At 40.2% G+C, this 20,463-nt stretch overlaps 1 protein-coding gene across 2 annotated transcripts in view; it reads right to left on the bottom strand.

The window, feature by feature from the left end:
• The window catches only part of COL14A1 (collagen type XIV alpha 1 chain), a 137,441-nt gene that overhangs the window by 76,735 nt on the left and 40,243 nt on the right, over positions 1-20,463 (bottom strand). For both annotated transcript variants that reach the window (XM_087962145.1, XM_087962144.1), the window contains exons 12-18: positions 20,160-20,289; positions 17,487-17,626; positions 13,087-13,213; positions 11,080-11,219; positions 9,295-9,427; positions 8,104-8,175; positions 6,998-7,140 (exon numbers count right to left, since the gene is read on the bottom strand). In XM_087962145.1, the coding sequence (XP_087818271.1) occupies positions 6,998-7,140; positions 8,104-8,175; positions 9,295-9,427; positions 11,080-11,219; positions 13,087-13,213; positions 17,487-17,626; positions 20,160-20,289 (885 nt within the window). The remainder of the gene's footprint in view (positions 1-6,997; positions 7,141-8,103; positions 8,176-9,294; positions 9,428-11,079; positions 11,220-13,086; positions 13,214-17,486; positions 17,627-20,159; positions 20,290-20,463) is intronic.

The raw sequence follows: 20,463 nt of genomic DNA, 5'->3' as shown, positions 1-20,463 counted from the left end.
CGTACAATATCTTTCAGGCTTGACTGTAATAAAAAAACAAGAAACGTGCAGAGAACACAAAACAACTTTGTGTTCAAGCATACATCTGTGTATTTTGTTATATGTGAGTTTTTCAGAACTTGATATGCCATAATTTCCAAAGTTTATTTATTTATTATATTTATGTGCTACCCATCATATCCTGGTAATGAGATAAAGATCTAGATTTTCAGATACAAGGATGCATACATTTTTCCCCATTTGTGGGTTTAGCATTCTTAAGAATATATATAAATATATATGAAACAAGGCATCGCTGAAAAGATAACTAAAAGCTTGCTGGCTGGAGAATTCTGGGAGTTGAAGTCCCCATGTCTTTAAAATTGCCAAAGTTGAGAAATACTGAATTAAGACTTCCAACGAAGATTACCTTCTTGGGAGGTCAGCTGAAACATATCAGTTTGCTATGTCAAGGGCAGAATTTGTGGATGAATACAGATTCAGCTTTTTGAAACGTTGAGCTTTGTCAAACTCTGCTAAGATGTTGAGATGCTGAACAATTCTGGCTTTTACTGTGATCACATTCCATGTTACCAATCATTTGCATGAGTGATATCAATTAATCGACGCAATAAAATTCTGACCAGAACTTTTCTTTTTGTTTCTTTCTTTCTTTCACAGTCACATGTGATATTCCTTAACCTCCTTCAAAGAGCTAAAAATGGCTTAAAAATCAATAGCTAGCCAAAATCCAGCCAGCACTTTCCATATCATCTTAGATGCTGATGTACTTCTTGCTTTACTACAAATGGTTTTGGACCTGAATCTAGAGAGTAGTTAGCACCTTTTTTTATCTCAGTCATAAACATGGCAGTTAACACTTTGGAGAAGCTTAAGGTTCACAGTGTGATAGGAAAATCATGCCAATAGTGGATGATGTTTCCCCTAAGATTGCATGACAGACCTTGGGTGGGAGGAGGGATCTTCTCATTTCAAAATCTGTTAAGCTTGGATTTCTGCTATTGTTTTTTAATGTGCTTCCTGCCTCAGGAAAATTTATTTTATTTATTTTATTTATTTATTTGATTTGTCAATTGTTTACAAGATAATAAGTACAAGTGTATACATAGTTGTGAATATATGAAATGGGTACATATAAGAAAAATAATAGAATAAGAGAAACAATAGGACAGGGACGGTAGGCACGTTGGTGCGCTTATGCACGCCCCCTACAGACCTCTTAGGAAAGGGGTGAGGTCAATAGTAGACAGTCTAAGGTTAAAGTTTTTGGGGTTTGGGGAAGAGACTACAGAGTCGGGTAGAGTATTCCAGACATTGACCACTCTATTGCTGAAGTCGTATTTCCTGCAATCAAGTTTGGTGCGGTTTACTTTGAGTTTGTATCTGTTGTGTGCTCTTGTGTTGTTATGGTTAATGCTGAAGTATTCATTGACAGGTAGGACATTGCAATGTATGATTTTATATACCATGCTTAAGTCTGACCGAAGACGGCGTTATTCAAGGTTTTCTAGTTTTAGAATTTCGAGTCTGGTGGCATAAGGTATTCTACAACGAGTAGAAGAGTGGAGAACTCTTCTTGTGAAATACTTCTGGACTTTCTCAATTGTGTTAATATCACATACGTAATAAGGATTCCAGACTGATGAACTGTATTCGAGTATTGGTCTAGCAAATGTTTTGTATGCTCTGGTTAGTAGTGAGATATTACCAGAGAAAAGCAACGTAGGATTAGGTTAACAACTCTTAATGCCTTTTTGGCTATGTAGTTGCAGTGGGCTCTAGCACTTAGATCATTAGAGGTGAGTATTCCCAGGTCCTTTACAGAGCTTGGGTCATCAACAAGATCTTGACTATTCAGCTTGTATTTTATTTTCTGATTTTTTTTACCAATATGTAAGACAGAGCATTTATTTGTTGAGATTTGAAGTTGCCATATGTTAGACCATTCAGATACATAGTCTAGGTCTTTTTGTAGGGTAGTAGTATTGTCTGTGGTATTGAACAGCTTTACATCATCAGCGAAGAGAACGCAATTGCTCTTGATATGATCACAAAGGTCGTTTATGTAGATTATGAAGAGAGTTGGTCCTAGAACACTGCCTTGGGAACACCACTATTGACAGGTACTGGATTTGATAGGGCGTTCCCGATTTTGACCATTTGTTGTCTGTTTGACAGGAATGCTTCTATCCAGTTATTCAGTTGTCCAGAGATACCATAAGATTTTATTTTTAGGAGTAGTTTGTCGTGTACCACTGAATCAAAGGCTTTACAGAAGTCTATGTAGATTGCGTCTATTGCTTTGCCCTGGTCGAGTTGTGTAGTCCATATGTTTTTGCAGTGTAAGAGTTGCAGATTACAGGATAGTTTTTTCTGAAACCAAATTGTTTATTGGAGAGTAGGTTGTTTGTCTCTAAATGGAGGATGATGGATTGGTTAATAATTGATTCCATGACTTTACAGGTGACGCAGCATAAGGAGATTGGTCTGTAATTTTCAACTAGGCTTGGGTCTCCCTTTTTGAAGATAGGGATGACTGTGGCTTGTAACCATAGGTTAGGCAAGGAGCTGGTCCTGAAAGATTTTTCAAAGATTATGCTTAGAGGTTTGGCTATGGCAGTGGATAGCTTTTTTAAGAAGTAGGCACATATTCCATCCGGTCCAATAGATAGAGATGGTTTTAGATTGCGTAGTGCTTTTTCAACGTTGTCTACTGTAAAATCGATATGTATTAGATCATTGTTGTTATCTGTGGTACGGCTAGGAAACATTGGGCATGATCCATTACTGTTTACAAACACTGAGCCGAAGAATGTGTTAAAGATGTTGGCTTTAATGGTGTCGTCGCTGCAGTCTTTACCATCAGGTCCTATCAAGGAGGGATGGACCTTGAGTCTTTTAGTTTGTTGTTTACAAAATTGTAAAAAGCACGGGTGGAATTGGTGCTTAGAAGGTTTTCCTCTTGTTTAATGTGATAATTGGTGCATTCGGTCTTTATCTGGTGGCATAAATTTTTGTATCGGTTTTGAAATTAGCAACGTGACCAGATTTGTTTTTCCGCCAGAGTGATCTCTTTTTGGATTGAAGTTTCCTTATTGATATGGGTAATCTGCTTTTTTGTTTTGTTTTTGGAGTTGTTGTTGGAACATATAGTTTGATGACTCTTTTGACTTCAAGTAAAAAATGTTGTAATGGTCTTCAACAGTATTGCATCCAGTGAATAGAGATTGCCAATCGAGGGATGAGAGATCGTTATCTATAAGTTCATAGTTGCCTTTTTTGAAGTTACAATTAGGGATGACATCATTGTTGTGATTTTTGTGTGGACGTATGTTGAGGCAAAAGTCAATCATATTGTGGTCACTACTGGAAAAGGGTTCTTTGGTTTGTATTCCGTAAATTAAATTCAAACTATTGCAGAAGATGAGATCGAGGCAGTTGTTTAGTCTAGTGTTGTTGGTTACTAGTTGTTCAAGACCTAGATTTGTAATAGCATTGTAGAAGGTTGTGTGTATGATTTCAGTTGTACAATTATTTAGGGTCCAGTCGATATGAAAATGAAAATTTGGACCATCCATTTTCAGTAATATTACTCAAAGAAACTTCTGGAGACTAAAAAGAAAGAGTTATGCATTGCCAATCTGTGATCCAGGTCAGAAATTCCGTTCATGAGAATAGTTGTTCAAAAAGCCCGTATGGGAGAGTGGATTCGTATTTACAACAATGAGGTTTGCTTAACAACTGCCATAAAAAATGGTAGAAAGTTGGGTCTGTTCATGTGGTGCCTCAACTTATGACTGAAATGACTTAGGACCAGGATTCTTGGTCATAAGTCCAGGACTCCCTTTGAAAATGAATAGATTCTCCACTGCACATATAGCAATAGCACTTAGCATTAGAACTTAGACTTATATACCACTTATATACCGCTTCATAGTGCTTTACAGCCCTCTCTAAGCAGTTTACAGAGTCAGAATCTGGGTCTGCATTTTACCGACTTCAGAAGAGTGGAAGTCAACTTTGAGCCGGTGAGGATCGAACTCCTGGCAGTGAGCTGAGTTAGTCTGCAATTCTGCAATCTAACCTTTGTGCCACCATGGCTCTTAGTATAAAAATCATTCACATAAAATTATTCTCTCTCATAGAATATACTACAAACTGCTCTTATACAAAGAAACTCATAAGCATGATGCCCCCGCAAAATGTTCCCCTTCCTTTGACCAACCAAAACACAAAATGGAAGAAGACATAGAAAGGATGCAGAAAGAAAAGTAAAAGAAGTAGCTGTGCAGGAAGAGAAGGACAAAGAAAGTCGGAAAGCTGGATGGTGAGAAGGAAAGCAAAAAGACAACAGGGGAAGGGAAGAAAAACTAGAGAAATCCTCTTTAGCTATTACAAAATGGATGAAAATCCACTGAGAAAAGTAGCTACTCCAAGGAAATGTCTAACTGTCAAAGGCTTTCATGATTATGAGCAGAGATGTTAACACGTATTTTGCATATCTGGGCCACTCCACTTATTTCCATAAGTTTCTTATCTTCTGAGCAGTGAATATAACACATCCCTCCCTCCCCCATTCACAAGTAATTATGTTGAGAGGAAAACAGACTGCAATGAAAGCATGCTATGAAATTATCCTGATGTTCATCGGAGGAGAGAAAAATTCACTTTATGCAATGACTTCCTAGGTCATTTATTTATCAAACATACTTCCTAGAGATTTGACTTGACTTTAACCTGTCTCCTATGCCCCCCAAAATCCAAAGATTTCACATAGCCACCAAGAAAAACCAACTTTTCTTCTTGGGATCAAATAATGGAGGTGGAGCTGAGAAAAAGGCCTCTCTCCCAGATTGTGAAACTGGGCAGGTTCCGATGAAACACTGCTTCTTTCAAACAGTTGTAAGAGGGCTTCCCATGTGTAACCTTTTTGAATTGTGTCCAGAAAATAAGGGAGGGACCAGTGAAGCTGCTATAAGACAGAAATGGCAGGCTGAGAAGATTGAATCAACAGCTTGGCCAGAATTCAAATCATTTTATGGTCCATAGTAATCTGTAAATCTTTCAGTCCTTGTTCCTCGTTGTAATTTCCTTCCAGCTTTCTCATGCCCAGCGGCCTGAAATGCTTTCATCTATTTATTTCATGTCTCCATCAGAGAGATTCTCAAGGTGGATAGCAACCATTTGCGAAGTATTAAATCAACAGATGAAAGCAGACAGGACTCTTCGTTCATAATGATTTCTCCTCTAAGCCACGAACATTTTTTCTATCCTCGCTGTCCCTATTTCAAAACAAGTCCCTCTTTTTTTCAGATCTCTTCTTAAAGCCATGGATTATGAGTTTAACCCATTAAACCTCACCCCTAAACGACCCAGAATTGGTAGGCATAATGTTATGCAATCATATTCATTACTGACAACCTTGGCCACGATGGGGCTGCAAACTGGGAATCCTGGAAGTTGAAGTCCACTCATCTTCAAGTGCAAGATTTTTGGAGAACCATGATGGGGATGCAAAATTGGGTCAGGTCTATGAGCACAGCAAATGTTAACCTACCATGCTCTCCATGTGAATGGAGAATCCCCCACCTCCTGCTTGCAAGAAGAAAAGGGGTTTGTTGAACTTTGTGTTCACCAAATGGCACAAGATACCACCTCATTGTCCATTTAGAATCTAGCAGAGGAAAAGTCCTGCTCAACTTTTCATATCAACCCTTTGATATTTGCCAACACAACATGTCCCCACCCTCTTTATTACAAATAGTCCTCAATTTACTGCACAAACATTTAACAGATTTAACAGATTAACAGACAGTTGGAAGGGAACTTGTAGGTCATCTAGTCCAACACCCCATCCAAGCAGACACTACACCGTTTCTGACAGATGGCAGTCCAGTGTCTTCTTGAAGGCTTCCAATGATGAAGCTACTACAACTTCCGAAGGCCAGCTGTTCCATTGGTTGATTGTTCTCACTGTCAGAAAGTTTCTCCTTATTTCCAGGTTAAATCTCTCTTTGTTCCTTTTCCATCCATTATTCCTTGTCTGGCCTACAGGTGCTTTAGAAAATAGCTTGACCCTTTCCTCTCTGTGGCAGCCCCTCAAATATTGGGACCTGCTATCATGTCTCCCCTAGTCCTTCTCTTCACTAGACTAGCCATGCTGAGTACTTGCAACCGTTCACTGTATGTTTTAGCCTCCAGTCCCCTAATCATCTTGGTTGTTCTTCTCTGCACTTTTTCTAGAGCCTCAACATCTTTTTTATAATGTGGTGACCAAAACTGGATGCAGTACTCTAGGTGCGGTCTTACTAAGGCTTTATAGAGTGGTATTAGTACCTCCCTTGATCTTGATTGTATCCCTGTTAAGGCAACTTGGGATTTATTTAGCAACTGTTTGAAAGGTATTGGAAAAGTGACTTCCGACTGGTTCTCCCACCTATGACTATTGCAGCATCCCCACAGCCACGTGATCAGAATTTGAGCACTTGGCAACTAGCATGTATTTACGATGTCATGTGCTTCTCATTTGGGACTTTCCAAGCTAGTTTCCTACAAGCAAAGCCAACACAGGAAAGCCAGATTCAATTAAAATTCATTTAATAACTGCAGTAATTTGCTCAATCACCATGGCAAAAAAAAAAAAGTGGTCAAATCAGGTGTGATTCACTTAAGAACCACCTAACTTAGCAATGAAAACTCTGACCCCAATTACAGTTGTAAATTGAGGACTCACTATATATTCCTATTGTTTTTAAATTGTAAGCCCAGGGTCCTAGTTAGTTTTTGGCTTATGAAATTGCAAAATGCATTCAATATTGGTGGAATATATCATTTTACACAGATAAGTAAATGATACTAGCAAACTGAGGCTTATATTATGTAGGCAATTGATACTTATCATGTGGAGAATGTTCCCTTTGATTCCAAGTTACGAATAACTCTTTAAAAATCCAAGCTAAGCTTTCAAACCAGTTCTCTGTCAGGCCATCATCCTTACCGTTTCCTCCCCATGACCACCGTCAGCCTTCATATATGTCACCCTGAACTGGGAAACACTGAGGTCCGTAATGTCCCATTTGACTTTCAAACTTGAGGTAGTTTCATCTTCGACCATGAGATTTTTTATTCCTGTCCGAAAGACTAGAAGAGCAACAGGCACTTTACACAGCTTTAAATCTTTTGAAGCATCCAGTCTGGATATCAAAGGATACTAACATTTCTTCCACACTCCAGTGAACTATTTTACAGCAAATCATAAAATACAATCATTCTAAGAATTCTAAGCATCTTTGCTCAGAGTAAAGGTAAAGGTTTCCCCTGTCCAGTTATGTCCAACTGTAGAGGGTGGTACTCATCTCCGTTTCTTAGACAAGGGAGCCAGCATTGTCTAAAGCAGGGGTCTCCAACCTTGGCAACTTTAAGACTTGTGGACTTCAACTCCCATAATTCCTCAGCCAGCTTTGCTGGCTGAGGAATTATGGGAGTTGAAGTCCACAAGTCTTAAAGTTGCCAAGGTTGGAGACCCCTGGTCTAAAGACTGTTCCATAGTCATGTGTCCAGCATTACTATATGCCAAGGCACATGGAATATGGTTGCTTTCCCACCAAAGTGGTAGCAATAGCAATTATACTTATTTGCTGCTTCACAAGTGCTTTACAGCCCTCTCTAAGCGGTTTATAGAGTCAGCATATTGCCCCCAACAATTTGGCTCCTCATTTTACTGACCTCGGAAGGATGGAAGTCTGAGACAACCTTGAGTCTGGTGAGATTTGAACTGCTGAACTGCAGGCAGCTGGCAGTCAGCAGAAGTAGCCTGCAGTGCTGCATTCTAACCACTGCACAACCACGGCTCTTAAGTGGTACCTATTGATCTACTCACATTTGCATGCTTTCAAATTGTTAGGTGGGCAAGAGCTGGGGCAAGGCATGGGAGCTCACCCCATCGCATGGCGTCCAGGTCTCAAACCAAGACTGGCAGCTTTCCAGGCTGACAATCTCAGCATCTTTAACCACTGAGTCATCGTAACCCCCTTGGTCTGAGTAATGTTAATGAATCACTTCTTGACTTACATTTGTGTTCATTTTTTAAAATACATTTTGTACCTGCTGTTGTAGGCTGAGTAGTAGTAGTACTTTCTGTAGTAATAGTAGTAACTTCAGTAGTCAGTATTTCAACTGGAAAAAAGCAACACAACAAGCATGTTTTCAGACAGAATTCCATACTAACAACAGCTCCTATATGTTTCTTGTGTAGGTTTATCTATATGGCACACTAATGCAGAATATTGCGACTGGAGAAGATAAAGTCAGGTTGAACTGAAATTAAAGCAAAATCTGGACTAACTGGCAGAATTTTAAAAGAAAGAACTCGGGATGGAGCTATATTAGGAGGAGAGAGTTGAGTTATTTCCAAGATGATCAAATTTCACTAATAAAGGAGAATATTTGTAGCTCAGGATTGACATGAGGAGTCCTTGGTGCTCTCTGATCTTGCTTGTTTTCTTGCAGATGCTGTATTACCCAAACTAGGTAACATCAACAGTTCTAATGATCAGACTAGTACCCAAACTAGGTAACACCATCAGATTAGACTGATGATGTTACCTAGTTTGGAAAATGAAACGTCTACAAGAAAACACACAAGCTCAGAGTGCACCAAGGAGGACTCCTCAGATCAAATTTCAACTCAGCATCTCTTCTGAATGTTTAGACCAATGGTGGAATTAAAAAATTTTTACTACCAGTTCTGTGGGCATGGTTTGGTGGGCGTGGTGTAGCTTGGTGGGCATGACTTGGCGGCAGGGGAAGGATACTGCAAAATCCCATTCCCTCCCCAACTCACTAACCTGCTTTCCAGCTCCATTCTCCTGCAACAAAAGAAGACCCAACCAATCTACTGGGACTTGGGAGGCAGAGAATAAATGGGGCAGGGCCAGTCAAGGGTGGTGTTTGCCGGCTCTCCAAACTACTCAAAATTTCTGCTAACGGTTCTCCAGAACTGGTCAGAACCTGCTGAATACCACCTCTGGTCTAGACTAGTATTCTCAACCTGGGCCCCTTGAAGATGGGTGGATTTCAACACCCAGAATCCCCCAACCAGCCATGAAACATCTCTTCAGACAAAGTAGATTACATTTCAGTAGCCAAATGAACATATATGAACACACTGTTCTATACATCAGGACTTCAAGTAAGGAGACAGAGGTACCCGATACTTCTGAGCATTGGCTTTTTAAAGTAAAGTATATACTGAGAAATATATAGGAAGGATAACCATAGTATTTCCCATCTTACGTGTGCTCCCAAGTACAGCAACAACATCGCTTTCGCTTTCATCATCAAAAAGGGCCACCAAGGACACCTCGTATTCCATATCAGGCAGCAAGCCTTCAATTTCATAGGTGTCCACATCTCCACTTAAGATGATCTGAAACAGATAGAATGGGAGGTTTAGAAGGCAGAGAAGTGAATTATACTTCTTTTGGAACCTGTCCGGGTATACCTAACTCATTTTCCACATCCGAGAAACATTGAGAAATGTTCTTGCCATCTCTTGATGAACGAATTGATCTGCATTGAATAACCATTAAGCATGCTCGTTCTTCATTTAGCTCCTTTAGTTGCTGACTCTCTAAATTTGTGCTTATTGTTTATTTATTAAACACATATACACAGCCTCCCAATTCACACATAGGTGATTCCAGATTTTTTTTTTTTTTTACAAAATTTGCTGTATAATAAAAATCAATTTTAAAAGCCCCCATCCAGAGTAGCAACAGCACAATCAAATCAGTCACGCTCCAGTTCCATTCGTAGTCCCCAGGACCACTGAAAGTCATATTTTTAGGGCCTTTTGGAAAAGCAACAGGGTAGGAGCCAACCATACTTTGGGAGAAGGTGCAAAATACTTGTGCAAATATTCCTTGAGGCATTTTCCTCAAAGAATTTCTCTTGGCACTGCTTTGGCTTCATAAGGAGCCAGGCAAATGAGTTTTTAAGTAGAATATAGCAAAAGAGAGACAGTTTGGTTTTTTGTTGAGACACCACACTACAAAGTGGGAGACTGTGAATTCTAGTACCACCTTAGACATGAAAGCCAGGTGAATGACTTTGGGCCAATCACCAGGAGACCATGAGTTCTAGTCCCACCTCAGGCATGAAAGCCAGCTGGGTAACTTTGGGCCAATCACAAGGAGATGCTGAATTCTAGTCCCGCCTTAGGCATGAAAGCCAGCTACATAACTTGGGGCCTGTCACTCTCTCTCAGCCCAAGTCACCTCACAGGGTTGTTGTTATGGGAAAAACAGGAGGAGGAATGTGTGTTGGATACAGTATATTCATTACCTTGAGTTATTTGTAAAACTAATGAAAATAGGATACAACTCTCTATATATATTAAAGCGAAATACCACACACGTATCATCACAAAATCTCCAGAACTGTAAAGCCTACAAACTTGAAATTTGGCACATATGTTCCTCTTGGCTTCTAGGTGCTCACTAAGAAATGATTTTTCAAAATGACCATCAGAGCATTAGTATTTCCTATATTATTATTAACACGCTCTGATGCTAAGAAGTTCTACTCCCCCTCCCCACCTGAAAAGCAATCTGTTCCAAATGCAAAACACAAGCAGAGGAGAGGAGTTTCAGCTTTAGCTTCACAGCACCAAGCACCTTTAGTACAGAACAGTTGAGCTAAGCCACGCTCAGGCTCCTTGCTGTCTTCTTCTTGCTCACACAGCAAATACTGTTTCAGTTTCCAAACAGCTCTCAACTCTCTCACATACTGACAGGACGCTAGAATACCGATGGATGCTGGTAGGCAGAATTTTTTCCTCTTATTTTCCACCCCCAAAATTAAGCCCGACCATGTAGTTTCGTAGTGAAGCACGGGTATCGAGCTAGTAAATAAATAAATAGACAATCAATTGCTTGCATGCTTTTCACAAACGTACTCATCTATTTCTATCATGACGTCTACTGAGACTCTGCTTCTTAAAATGCACAAAACACAGTCTGTCACCAGCAGTTCAGCTTGCTATAAGAAAAAGCATGTAAGGGGCAGGAACATCCTTACCTCATCAGCTTCTTCGCCAGCCAATGGGATCCATGCTAGACGGTAAAGAGCCACATCAGAGGATGGTGGCTTCCAGGTTACGGTTAAACTTTCAGTAGATACTTCAATAATTTCCAAAAATTCAGGTGATGGAACTTTCTCTGCAAGATAAAAGAAAAAAAAACTGAAGGATTCCAAATGTGTCTGGATCAAGTTAACTTCGTTCCCTAAACATGATATCTGAAATTGCTTCCAACTCTATGGAATATAAACAGACACAGTAAACTTTCTACAGACTTTTTAAAAGTTGAACTGATTGGCCAATTATAATTGCGCATATATTACTGTACTAAAAGCAATGTTCATGAAACAATGACGATTTACAGGTCATTCTCAATTTCCAAAATATTCATTGCTAAGCAAGACAGCTGTTAAGTGAGTTGTACCCCCATTTTATTACCTATTTTGCTACGGAATCACTGCAGTTGTTCAGTGAATCACGTGGTTGTTAAATGAATCTGGCTTCCCCTGTTGACTTTTGCTTGTCAAAGGCCAGCTGGGAAGATTAGAAATGGTGACCCCAGGATGCTGCAATTGTCATAAATACATGCCAGTTGCCAAGTGCCTGAATTTTGATCACATGACCATAGGGTTGCTACAAGAGTTGTAAGCGTGAAAAGCTATCATAAGTCACGTTTTTCAGTGTCATTGTTGTAAGTTTGAACAGTCACTAAATGAACAGCTGTAAGTCAAGGACTACCTATATAGAAAAAAAGTTGAAAATTAGAAACCGACTTGTTTTCTGCAATTGCAACCCTGAATTCTATATATTCTCTTCTGTTGGAATAAGTTATTTGCATTTTTCCCTTTTTTTTGAAATCAGAAATAAATCAGAGGATGGCAAAATCCTTCTAAGCGGCTCTTTTGTTTCTTCCTTGAGATGCTTAAAAGTTCTAAAAAGTAATCAAATTATGTTTGCAATTTTTCTTTTTAAAAAGCCTCTGCAATCAGAAAGTAAAGTCTGCACTACTCTTACTATTAACCTTCTCATCACTCCTTATCCATCCCCTCCCACTTGTGACTGTATGACTGTAACTTTGTCGCTTGTATCCTTACGATTTATATTGACTGTTTCCTAGTATGATTTGATTGCTTATTGTACCCCATGACTATCATTAAGTGTTGTACCTTATAATTAACTCATGATGAATGTATCTTTACTTTTAGGTATACTGAGAGTATTTGCACCAAGACAAATTCCTTGTGTGTCCAATCACACTTGGCCAGTAAAGAATTCTATTCTATTCTATTCTATTCTATTCTATTCTATTCTATTCTATTCTATTCTATTCTATTCTATTCTATTCTATTCTATTCTATTCTAATATCTTTGTGAAGAACTTATGAGGTGTTTGGCTGTATCTACATAATTTGTTCAGGAACTGGCACAACATAACTTGATTTCAAGCATGCTGCGTTCAAATTTCTCTTTCTTCTTGTAGCAGCCCAACTTTAACCAAGATATTGGGCCATGTTTTCATCTGCATTTGTTTTCAATAATATAAGGTTTCCAAGCTGTCAAGTGTATAAATTGAGAGCTATAATCTCCTTTTCTTAAGAAAATATGAATAAAACCAAATGTTCCTTCCAAAAGAGTAGAACAATATTGGGACTATAGCTAGACTGCTTTCAAAAATGCAGCAAGACTTCTGGTAGCAGGCCCAAGAAGGTCCCACAATCCATCTGCACTCTGATTCAGGTGACCCTGAGGATACAGATAAATCCCCAAGGGGCCTCAACGATTCCCAGTGAACGAATGACTGATCTTCAGAGTGCAAATGACTAGATGACTGCAAAGAATACCAATCCTTCTGTTCCACACCATTCAGTTAGAATGGAAGAAGCTTCTTGGATGAGAAGCAACATGTTTTCAAGGGGGAGAAAAACCCAGAAAATCCAATTGCCTTTTGGAAAAGCACCCTTGGGAGAACTATGACCTGGATGATAGAGACATGAAGCGAGACTTACTTGTGCTAAAGCTGCCCGTCAGTGGCTCAGACTGACCCTCGGTATAGAGGGAGAAAACGGCTACAGTATATTCAGTGAGAGATGTCAAGCTCTTCAAAATATGTGCTGACACTTGATCAACTTCTTCCTACATCCCAGAGGCGACAGGAATGAGAAAAATGATTACAAATCCACATCTACATGAGGATGGAAAATCCATATCTACGTCAAAAATAGAAAAGAGGCTTGGTCTAATTCTTCACCCAGAGACTTCTTCACAGTTGAAAAAGAAAACTCAGGTTAGAGACTCCAGGCTGCATCAATCAGCGTCTTGGCAAATTTCCCATCTTATAGAAAGGAACAATCTGTTTGCTCCCCTTTAGCTAAATGGAAAGGAGGAGCAGAGAAAAGGGGGCAGGTGCCAACAGATTCTTCATCCAGGGATGGATGGAATCAGAGTGTTATACAAATCACTACCGGTAGTCCTTAGCCCACAGCTAAGCCCCAAATTTCTGTTGCTAACCGAGACAGTTGTTAAGTGAGTTTTTCCCCATTTAGCGACCATTCTTGCCATGGTTGTTAAGTGAATAACTGCAGCTGTTTCGTTAGTAACAGGGTTGTTAATGCTTCCACATTGACTTTGCTTGTCAAAAGGTTGTTAAAGGTGATCACGTGACATTGGGACACTGCCACCGTCATAAATACATTGTGGCTTGGATTGTGATACAAGCCCCCACCATGTTGCCTATGTTGACAGCCCAAGGGACACCACTGCTAGAAGGGCAAACTTGGCTGAACTTGTCGATTTCATCCAAAAGGAGAAAAGAAAGGAAGGAATTACTCTGCTGAACACCTGAGCATTTACAGACCAGATGCCCTTCCTGATGCCTACACAGAGTTCACAGCAGATAGATCTTTTTTTCCTGTGAACCCTGGGAGAGAAACATCTGCTGCTACCTAGGCTCAAACTCCCAACCTTCCAAGTGGGAGGCAGGCGTCTTTTCCATTAAGGCACCATGGCACTTATTATTATCATTATTCCACACTAAGCTTAAAAAAAGAAGAAAAAAACCCCCAAAGATCTCCTCTTTCACAACAGTGAATCCAGCAGCTCCATATGAAATGGACAGGAGAAAACAGCGAACGTGGTGGTGATCAGCCCCACAGCACCCACAGCATATACATCAGTTTACTGGAATGAAGGCATTTCTTTAAGAAGACTTGAAGTGCCACAAGTGAACTGGACTGTCCTGTCTATGCTAGCCAAGAGGAAACACGTTATTTCTGATGAAACTCAGATGGCGGTTGCCTTCCCAACAGCCATGGGGTGGGCTAAGGACGACATCATCCACTACACCCAAACTGATTGGTGGTTCATCCTCTCATCAGGGTAACCAGAAAGTGTGGGTTAGCCCTAAAGTTAATTGAGTGGGTGCTGAGGTCAGCATGATACAATCACCCTTGGCCCAGTTATTCAAACAGGACCATGATGTCAGAGACCATCGGTCAGCCTAATGGGCTGAGGGGAAAAAAAATAAACAGAACAACCCCAGGACATGTGTTTATTATTTTTGTTTTGTTTTAAAAGTGCCCCCAAAAGGAATATATCTGTTTATGAGCCAAACAGCTGTTCCTCAATTTTCTTTAAAAAGGGTTATCCTACCTATCAGCTTCACCTGATGGGAGGGGAAAAAATGGCTGCAAGTTAAAATGGACTCTGGGGGAAAAAAATATGCATTGGCTGTTTCTCGAGGGTGACATCCCTGGAATATTTATAATGTTCTGGACAGGCCAGATGGAGATCTTATTCCCCTGGTCCAGTGGCCGCATGCTTCCAATTCAAGATTCTCTAGTTAAATTTCCTGTTTCACGTAGGCTGGGAGAACCAGCTGCTTCAGTTATTAGAGGTGAAGAGAGGTTGAGAGCTAGAAAGAAATCTAGATTTTCTTTTTTCTTTATTAGAAAGTCATTTTTCCCAAGGCAGAAATGGTGAAACTGTCAATAAACAACTCATACCTAGTACACAAGAATAGTTTTTTCCTGAACACCATCACTTTGCTAACAAATAATTCCCTCAACACTGTCCAACTATATACAAATACAAATAGCACTACTACTACTATTAATCTTCTCATTGTTCCTTATCGCCCATCCCCTCCCATTTGTGACTGTATGACAGTAACTTTGTCGTTCGTACTGACTGTTTCCTAGTATGATATGATTGCTTATTGTACCCTATGACTATTATTAAGTGTTGTACCCAGTGGCGGTATTCTATTGGTTCAGCCCGGTTCGGCCGAGTCTGTAGCGGCGATGAGCAGCGGAGACTGAACCAGTTCTCTCCACTGCTCTACTGTTGGGCCCACCTGCCCACTTGGGCTCCCATGCTCACCTTTATCCTCTGCTTTTGAAGCACAGCTGCTTTGCGCGGCACAACAGAGTGCCACGTAGCAGCTGCTGAAGTGACCGGGACAGTGCAGGCTTGCAGGAGGTGAGTTGGAACACCTCTGCACCTGCGGAAATACCTGTGCACCTGCATAAAGTGTGGTGCACACGGGCACGCAGTGTGTGCCCATGTGCAAAGCGCACCCACCAAGCCACACCCACCAAACTGGTGGTGAAACTTTTTGAATCCCACCACTGGTTGTACCTTCTGATTCTTGATTCTTGACAAATGTATCTTTTCTTTTATGTACACTGAGAGCATTTGCACCAAGACAAATTCCTTGTGTGTCTAATCACACTTGGCCAAAAAAGAATTCTATTCTATTCTATTCTATTCTATTCTATTCTATTCTACTCTACTCTACTCTACTCTATTCTACTCTACTCTACTCTACTCTATTCAAAGCACAAGAAGCATAAAGTGAGCCTCTTGTTACACTGTGAAAATGGCCAGAGGAAAAGGCATTGTGTTTAAACCCACAAGGGTCTAAAACAGGGGCAACAGGCCTGTTGCATCTTGTTACAGCTACAAAGATTCTTTACAAGCTGTGTCATGTTGAAATTCTGGAAAGCCTCAGCCAATTTCTTGCCAGGGGAAGGAGAGAGCCAGACAAGCAGGGAATGGAGAGATGTGTGTGCCAAGGATTATAAAGAAATGTTTATTGAAAAAGATGTAGATCTATATCAGCTTGGATGAGGAGTTTGCACGGATGGAGTGTTCTCAGAATTTATAGCAGTGAGGACTGCCTTGGGTAGGTGTTGTTCAGCCTCAGCAACCTAAGGATGTGTGGACTTCAATTCCCAGAATTCCACAGGCAGCCTTGAAGTCCACCTACCTCACAGGTGTCAAACTCACCACGTTACATTGCTGTCATGTGACATATCGTGATGGTTTTTCCCTTCACGGAGCTGGGGTGGGTGTGGAGCATCTGGCCCGTGGGCTGCCAGTTTGACACTCCTGACTTAGTTTAAAGTTGCTAAGGTTGAGCAACATTGAACTAGAGAGTCTAGGACATGGGTGTCAAACTCGCCACGTCATGTTGCTGTTATGTGATGTTTCACAATGTTTTCCCCCTTCACGGAGCTGGGTGGGCATGGCTGGTGCGCGACTCATCCAGCCCGTGGTCCACCAGTTTGATACCCCTGGTCTAGGATAATAGGCTTGGGGCCACTGGACCAGGGGAGTAAGATCTCCATTCTGGTCTGCCCAGAACATTATACATATTTCAGGGATTTCACCCTAGAAAAACAACCCATGCATATTTTTCCAGAGTCCATTTTGTTTGCTGCTATTTTTCCATCTCATCAGTTGAACCTCTATCATTATTTCTATCTGTCCATCCATTCAGTCATTCATCCCTCCATCCAGCCATTATCCCAGACGGCAATAACAAATCAATTCTTTTTATTTTTTAGCAAACTAATTCTTTATATGCTGAGAAAAAAACATGGACATGTCCATTTAGACACCGGTAAGTCAAGTTTCATTTAAAGAATGAAATATATTCTACATTCTTTTCTTTTCTTAGCATATTATACCATTTACATTGGATAAAACAAACATTTAAAGAAAAGCACCTCAAACCCTACATGATGGTTGATTGTAAAGCACAAAATTATTTCGCCATGCCATTGCTTGGAAAGAGAATATGAAAAATGGGAGGTGGGAAACTAATGGCTTGAATAATTAAAGAAGAGATTTTTTTAAAAATGAGCCATATGCAAAATATAACAAAAACAATGTACTTATATAGGGAATTCAAATTTCATTGAAGAGGAAGCTACAAATGCTTTCTCAAACCTTTGAGATGGACCCATTTACCCCACTTTGATAACCCTTCTTAACCAAAGAAGTTAATCTAACTGCTATTATATGAGTTATTGTCAGACTTGGGGGGTGGGGGGAGAAATATTGGTTCCACAGAATAGTTCTGTTTTAAAGTTCTTCCTGTTTATTCTTTTAAAAATCTGCTTACCTCATTAGTTTCGGTCCCATCTGTCTTAACGTACATAATGCGATAGCCTTTGACCTTTGGGGAAGCTGGATCCCAAGCTATTTTGGCTGAGTTGTGATCCACATTTGAAAACTTCAAATTTCTTGGTGGACTTAAAGGCACTTGAAAATGGAAATGAATCCGTATTACAAATAATATCTTTCTTTTTCGGTCAGTCGACCTATTGCGATATATAGCTTCCAGTTGACATTAAGCATACAACACTATGTGTTTGATATAAAATCTGATCATGTTCAATGCAGTGCCCTCACCCAAGAAAATTCACATTGTATGGCTATTGGTGGGATTTTGTCACATGTATGGCTTGAGTTATATGGTTTGTTACTTGTGTAAATATGCTAGACTTTACAGCAAACTAAAGCCCAGGGGTGGGCTTCAATAATTTTAGCAATGAGTTCTATGCCCGGTTGCTGGGTGGGTGTGGCCATGGTGGGTGTGGCTTAGACAGCCTCCTGCGCCATGGTGGTGGTGGGGGTGTTTTTGCCTTCCCTAGTCTGTGGAGGCTTTCCTTGACCGGGTGGATGAAAATGGCCTCCCCGGGCTCCGGAGGCTCTCTGGAAGCCAGAAACGGACTTGTTTCCAGCCTTCCCGAACTTCCAGGAGGCCCGTTTTTCACCCTCCCCATGTTGTGAATGCTCCAACAATGGAACATTAAGAAGAGATTGGACAACTGTTTTTCTGAAATGGTATATGGTTTCCTGAGCAGTGGGACAGCAGGTTTCCTGAGCAGGGAATTTCCTAAGCAGGCAGTTAGACTGGAAGACCTCCAAGGTCCCTTCCAATTCTGTTATTCACTCAGAAACAATGAGAACTTCTTAGATATTTCAAGACGTTCACTTGGAACGATTCTATATTCTAACACCTTCTTCTCCATCCCCAATTTGACCCTACATCGGATTATCTCAAATCCGTCCAAATTCCCCCATTTCCTGCTTTCTATGAAGGCTCAGTTCCTACCCATGTTTTTTTTTTTTTATTCAGGAGGCTGAAATCCATTCTACTCCACGTTAACTCTATCTCTGTTTCCACGAAAATCAATTTGGTGGCCAATTCAACATCCCAATTTACATTAATAAACATCAAAAGGTAAACTCTCCTATCCCACATGTCACAAAACATTCCAGGGTCAGAGGCAGTGGTGTATTAACCATTAAGCAGACTAAGCACATGCTTAGGGCACCAGGCCCAAAGGGGGTATCACAAAAACCTTTATGTAGCCTAAGATTGCCTTCGTTTGTACAGTATGTACAAAGGAGAGGGGCACAAATATTTGTCAGTGCTTAGGGCACCAGTGAGCCTTAATTCACCACTGGTCAGAGGTCAAAACATCTGAATGAAAAAAAAAAACCTGTCCACAAACATTATGCTTCCTGCAATAATTCAGTTTTCTGTTCCTGGACTAAAACGTGACCTCTATTAGATTCATACATTCAGTTCTTTACAAGACAAACATACAACTCAGTTCTCACAGTATGCATCTACGTGTGGGGAAACAGTGAGCGCTTGACAATTTGAATTAAAGGAAACCTAGCCAATATGGAAAAATTCAAATCACTCTCAAACACAGTTTTCCAAAGCTGTTATAAATTATGTTTTAAAAGTGGTACTGACACATGAACACATGTTGTATGCTTAAACTATGAACTATTTTAATATGGAAAGTTTGGATCCCTTCATAGCATTTCTAGCCACACACACACAAAAAAAAAAAAACCAATGAAAAGATAGTACAGCCATTTTTTTCCACTGGAATTTAGCAAAGCATGAAGTGTTGTATGAGTATACATATTTTAGAGAAATTGTACCCATCTTGTGTTAGGCTTCACCTCCAGAATTCCCATTCAGTTATCTGAGAATTCTTGAATTTGAAATCTTACAACTCTTGAAAGTGTCATGATATGAAAACAAACATTAAACTTTAAAACGTTAAAGATTGGGATGTAAAGAACAGGCTGCAGTTAAAATTCAATGGAATTAAAATAGATGTTATCTCACATCTATTTTAGACGGGAAGCAAAGAAGGTATTTTGAAGGAAAATAATCTTCAAGAAACTTAAAAACCTACTGTTGGACTTCAAAACTCTAAGGAAGAATAGTCCACTGAAGTCCCTTTCTATACATGATAATAATCAGTTAATAACAAGTTGTCATAGAAATCACAAGCACCATGCAAAAGGGACACAGTTGATCTTCATGTTCCTTCCTAAACAATGCTCTAGTGACTAAGGTAGGTATTCTAAAAGGTAGTTGTGTCTGATTCCAAGGTATGGTGTTTATCTCTGTTTCTTGGCCAAGGGAGCCAGCATTGTCCAAAGACAATTTCCATGGTCATGTGGCCAGCATACTTCAAAGGTGCATGGAATGCCATTACTTTCCCACCAAAGTGGTACCTATTTATCTACTTGCATTTGCATGCTTTCAAACTGCTAGGTGGGCAGGAACTGAGGCAGGTAATGGGAGCTCCCATTGAGTGGCGCTTGGGTCAAAGTGAAGTTGCTGTTCATGGTGCTGTTCCTAAACAATGCCTGTAGGGATTATTATTCTACTAAAGTTTAAAGGCGTTGTTTTTCAGTCTCAGAAAGCCTTTCCAGAATTTACTCCTAAGACAAGTAGAAACACATAAAAACCACTTGCATGTTGTTTCTTGTCCTGTAAGAGGATCACTGGCTTCTTCTCCAAACATTGCATAAACGGTGACTGTATAGTCTGTGTTGGGTAGCAGACCCTCAAGTTCAACATGTGTGGCGCTCACTCCAATTTTCATCTATAAAAAAAATAGCAATAAAAAAACCACTTAGACTTATATATCACTCCATAGTGCTTTACAACACTCTCTGGGTGGTTTACAATCTCAGCACATTGCCCCTACAATCTGTGTCCTCATTGTACTGACATGGGTGGAAGGCTGAGTCAACCTTGGGTTGGTCAGGATCAAACT

Source organism: Notechis scutatus, chromosome 3 (assembly GCF_049901735.1).
Source record: "Notechis scutatus isolate UNSWTSFEM ecotype Mainland chromosome 3, rNotScu1.2, whole genome shotgun sequence".
NCBI lineage: Eukaryota > Metazoa > Chordata > Lepidosauria > Squamata > Elapidae > Notechis > Notechis scutatus.
The sequence above is the reverse complement of the archived record's forward strand: the minus strand, read 5'-3'. Positions and strand labels throughout refer to the sequence as shown.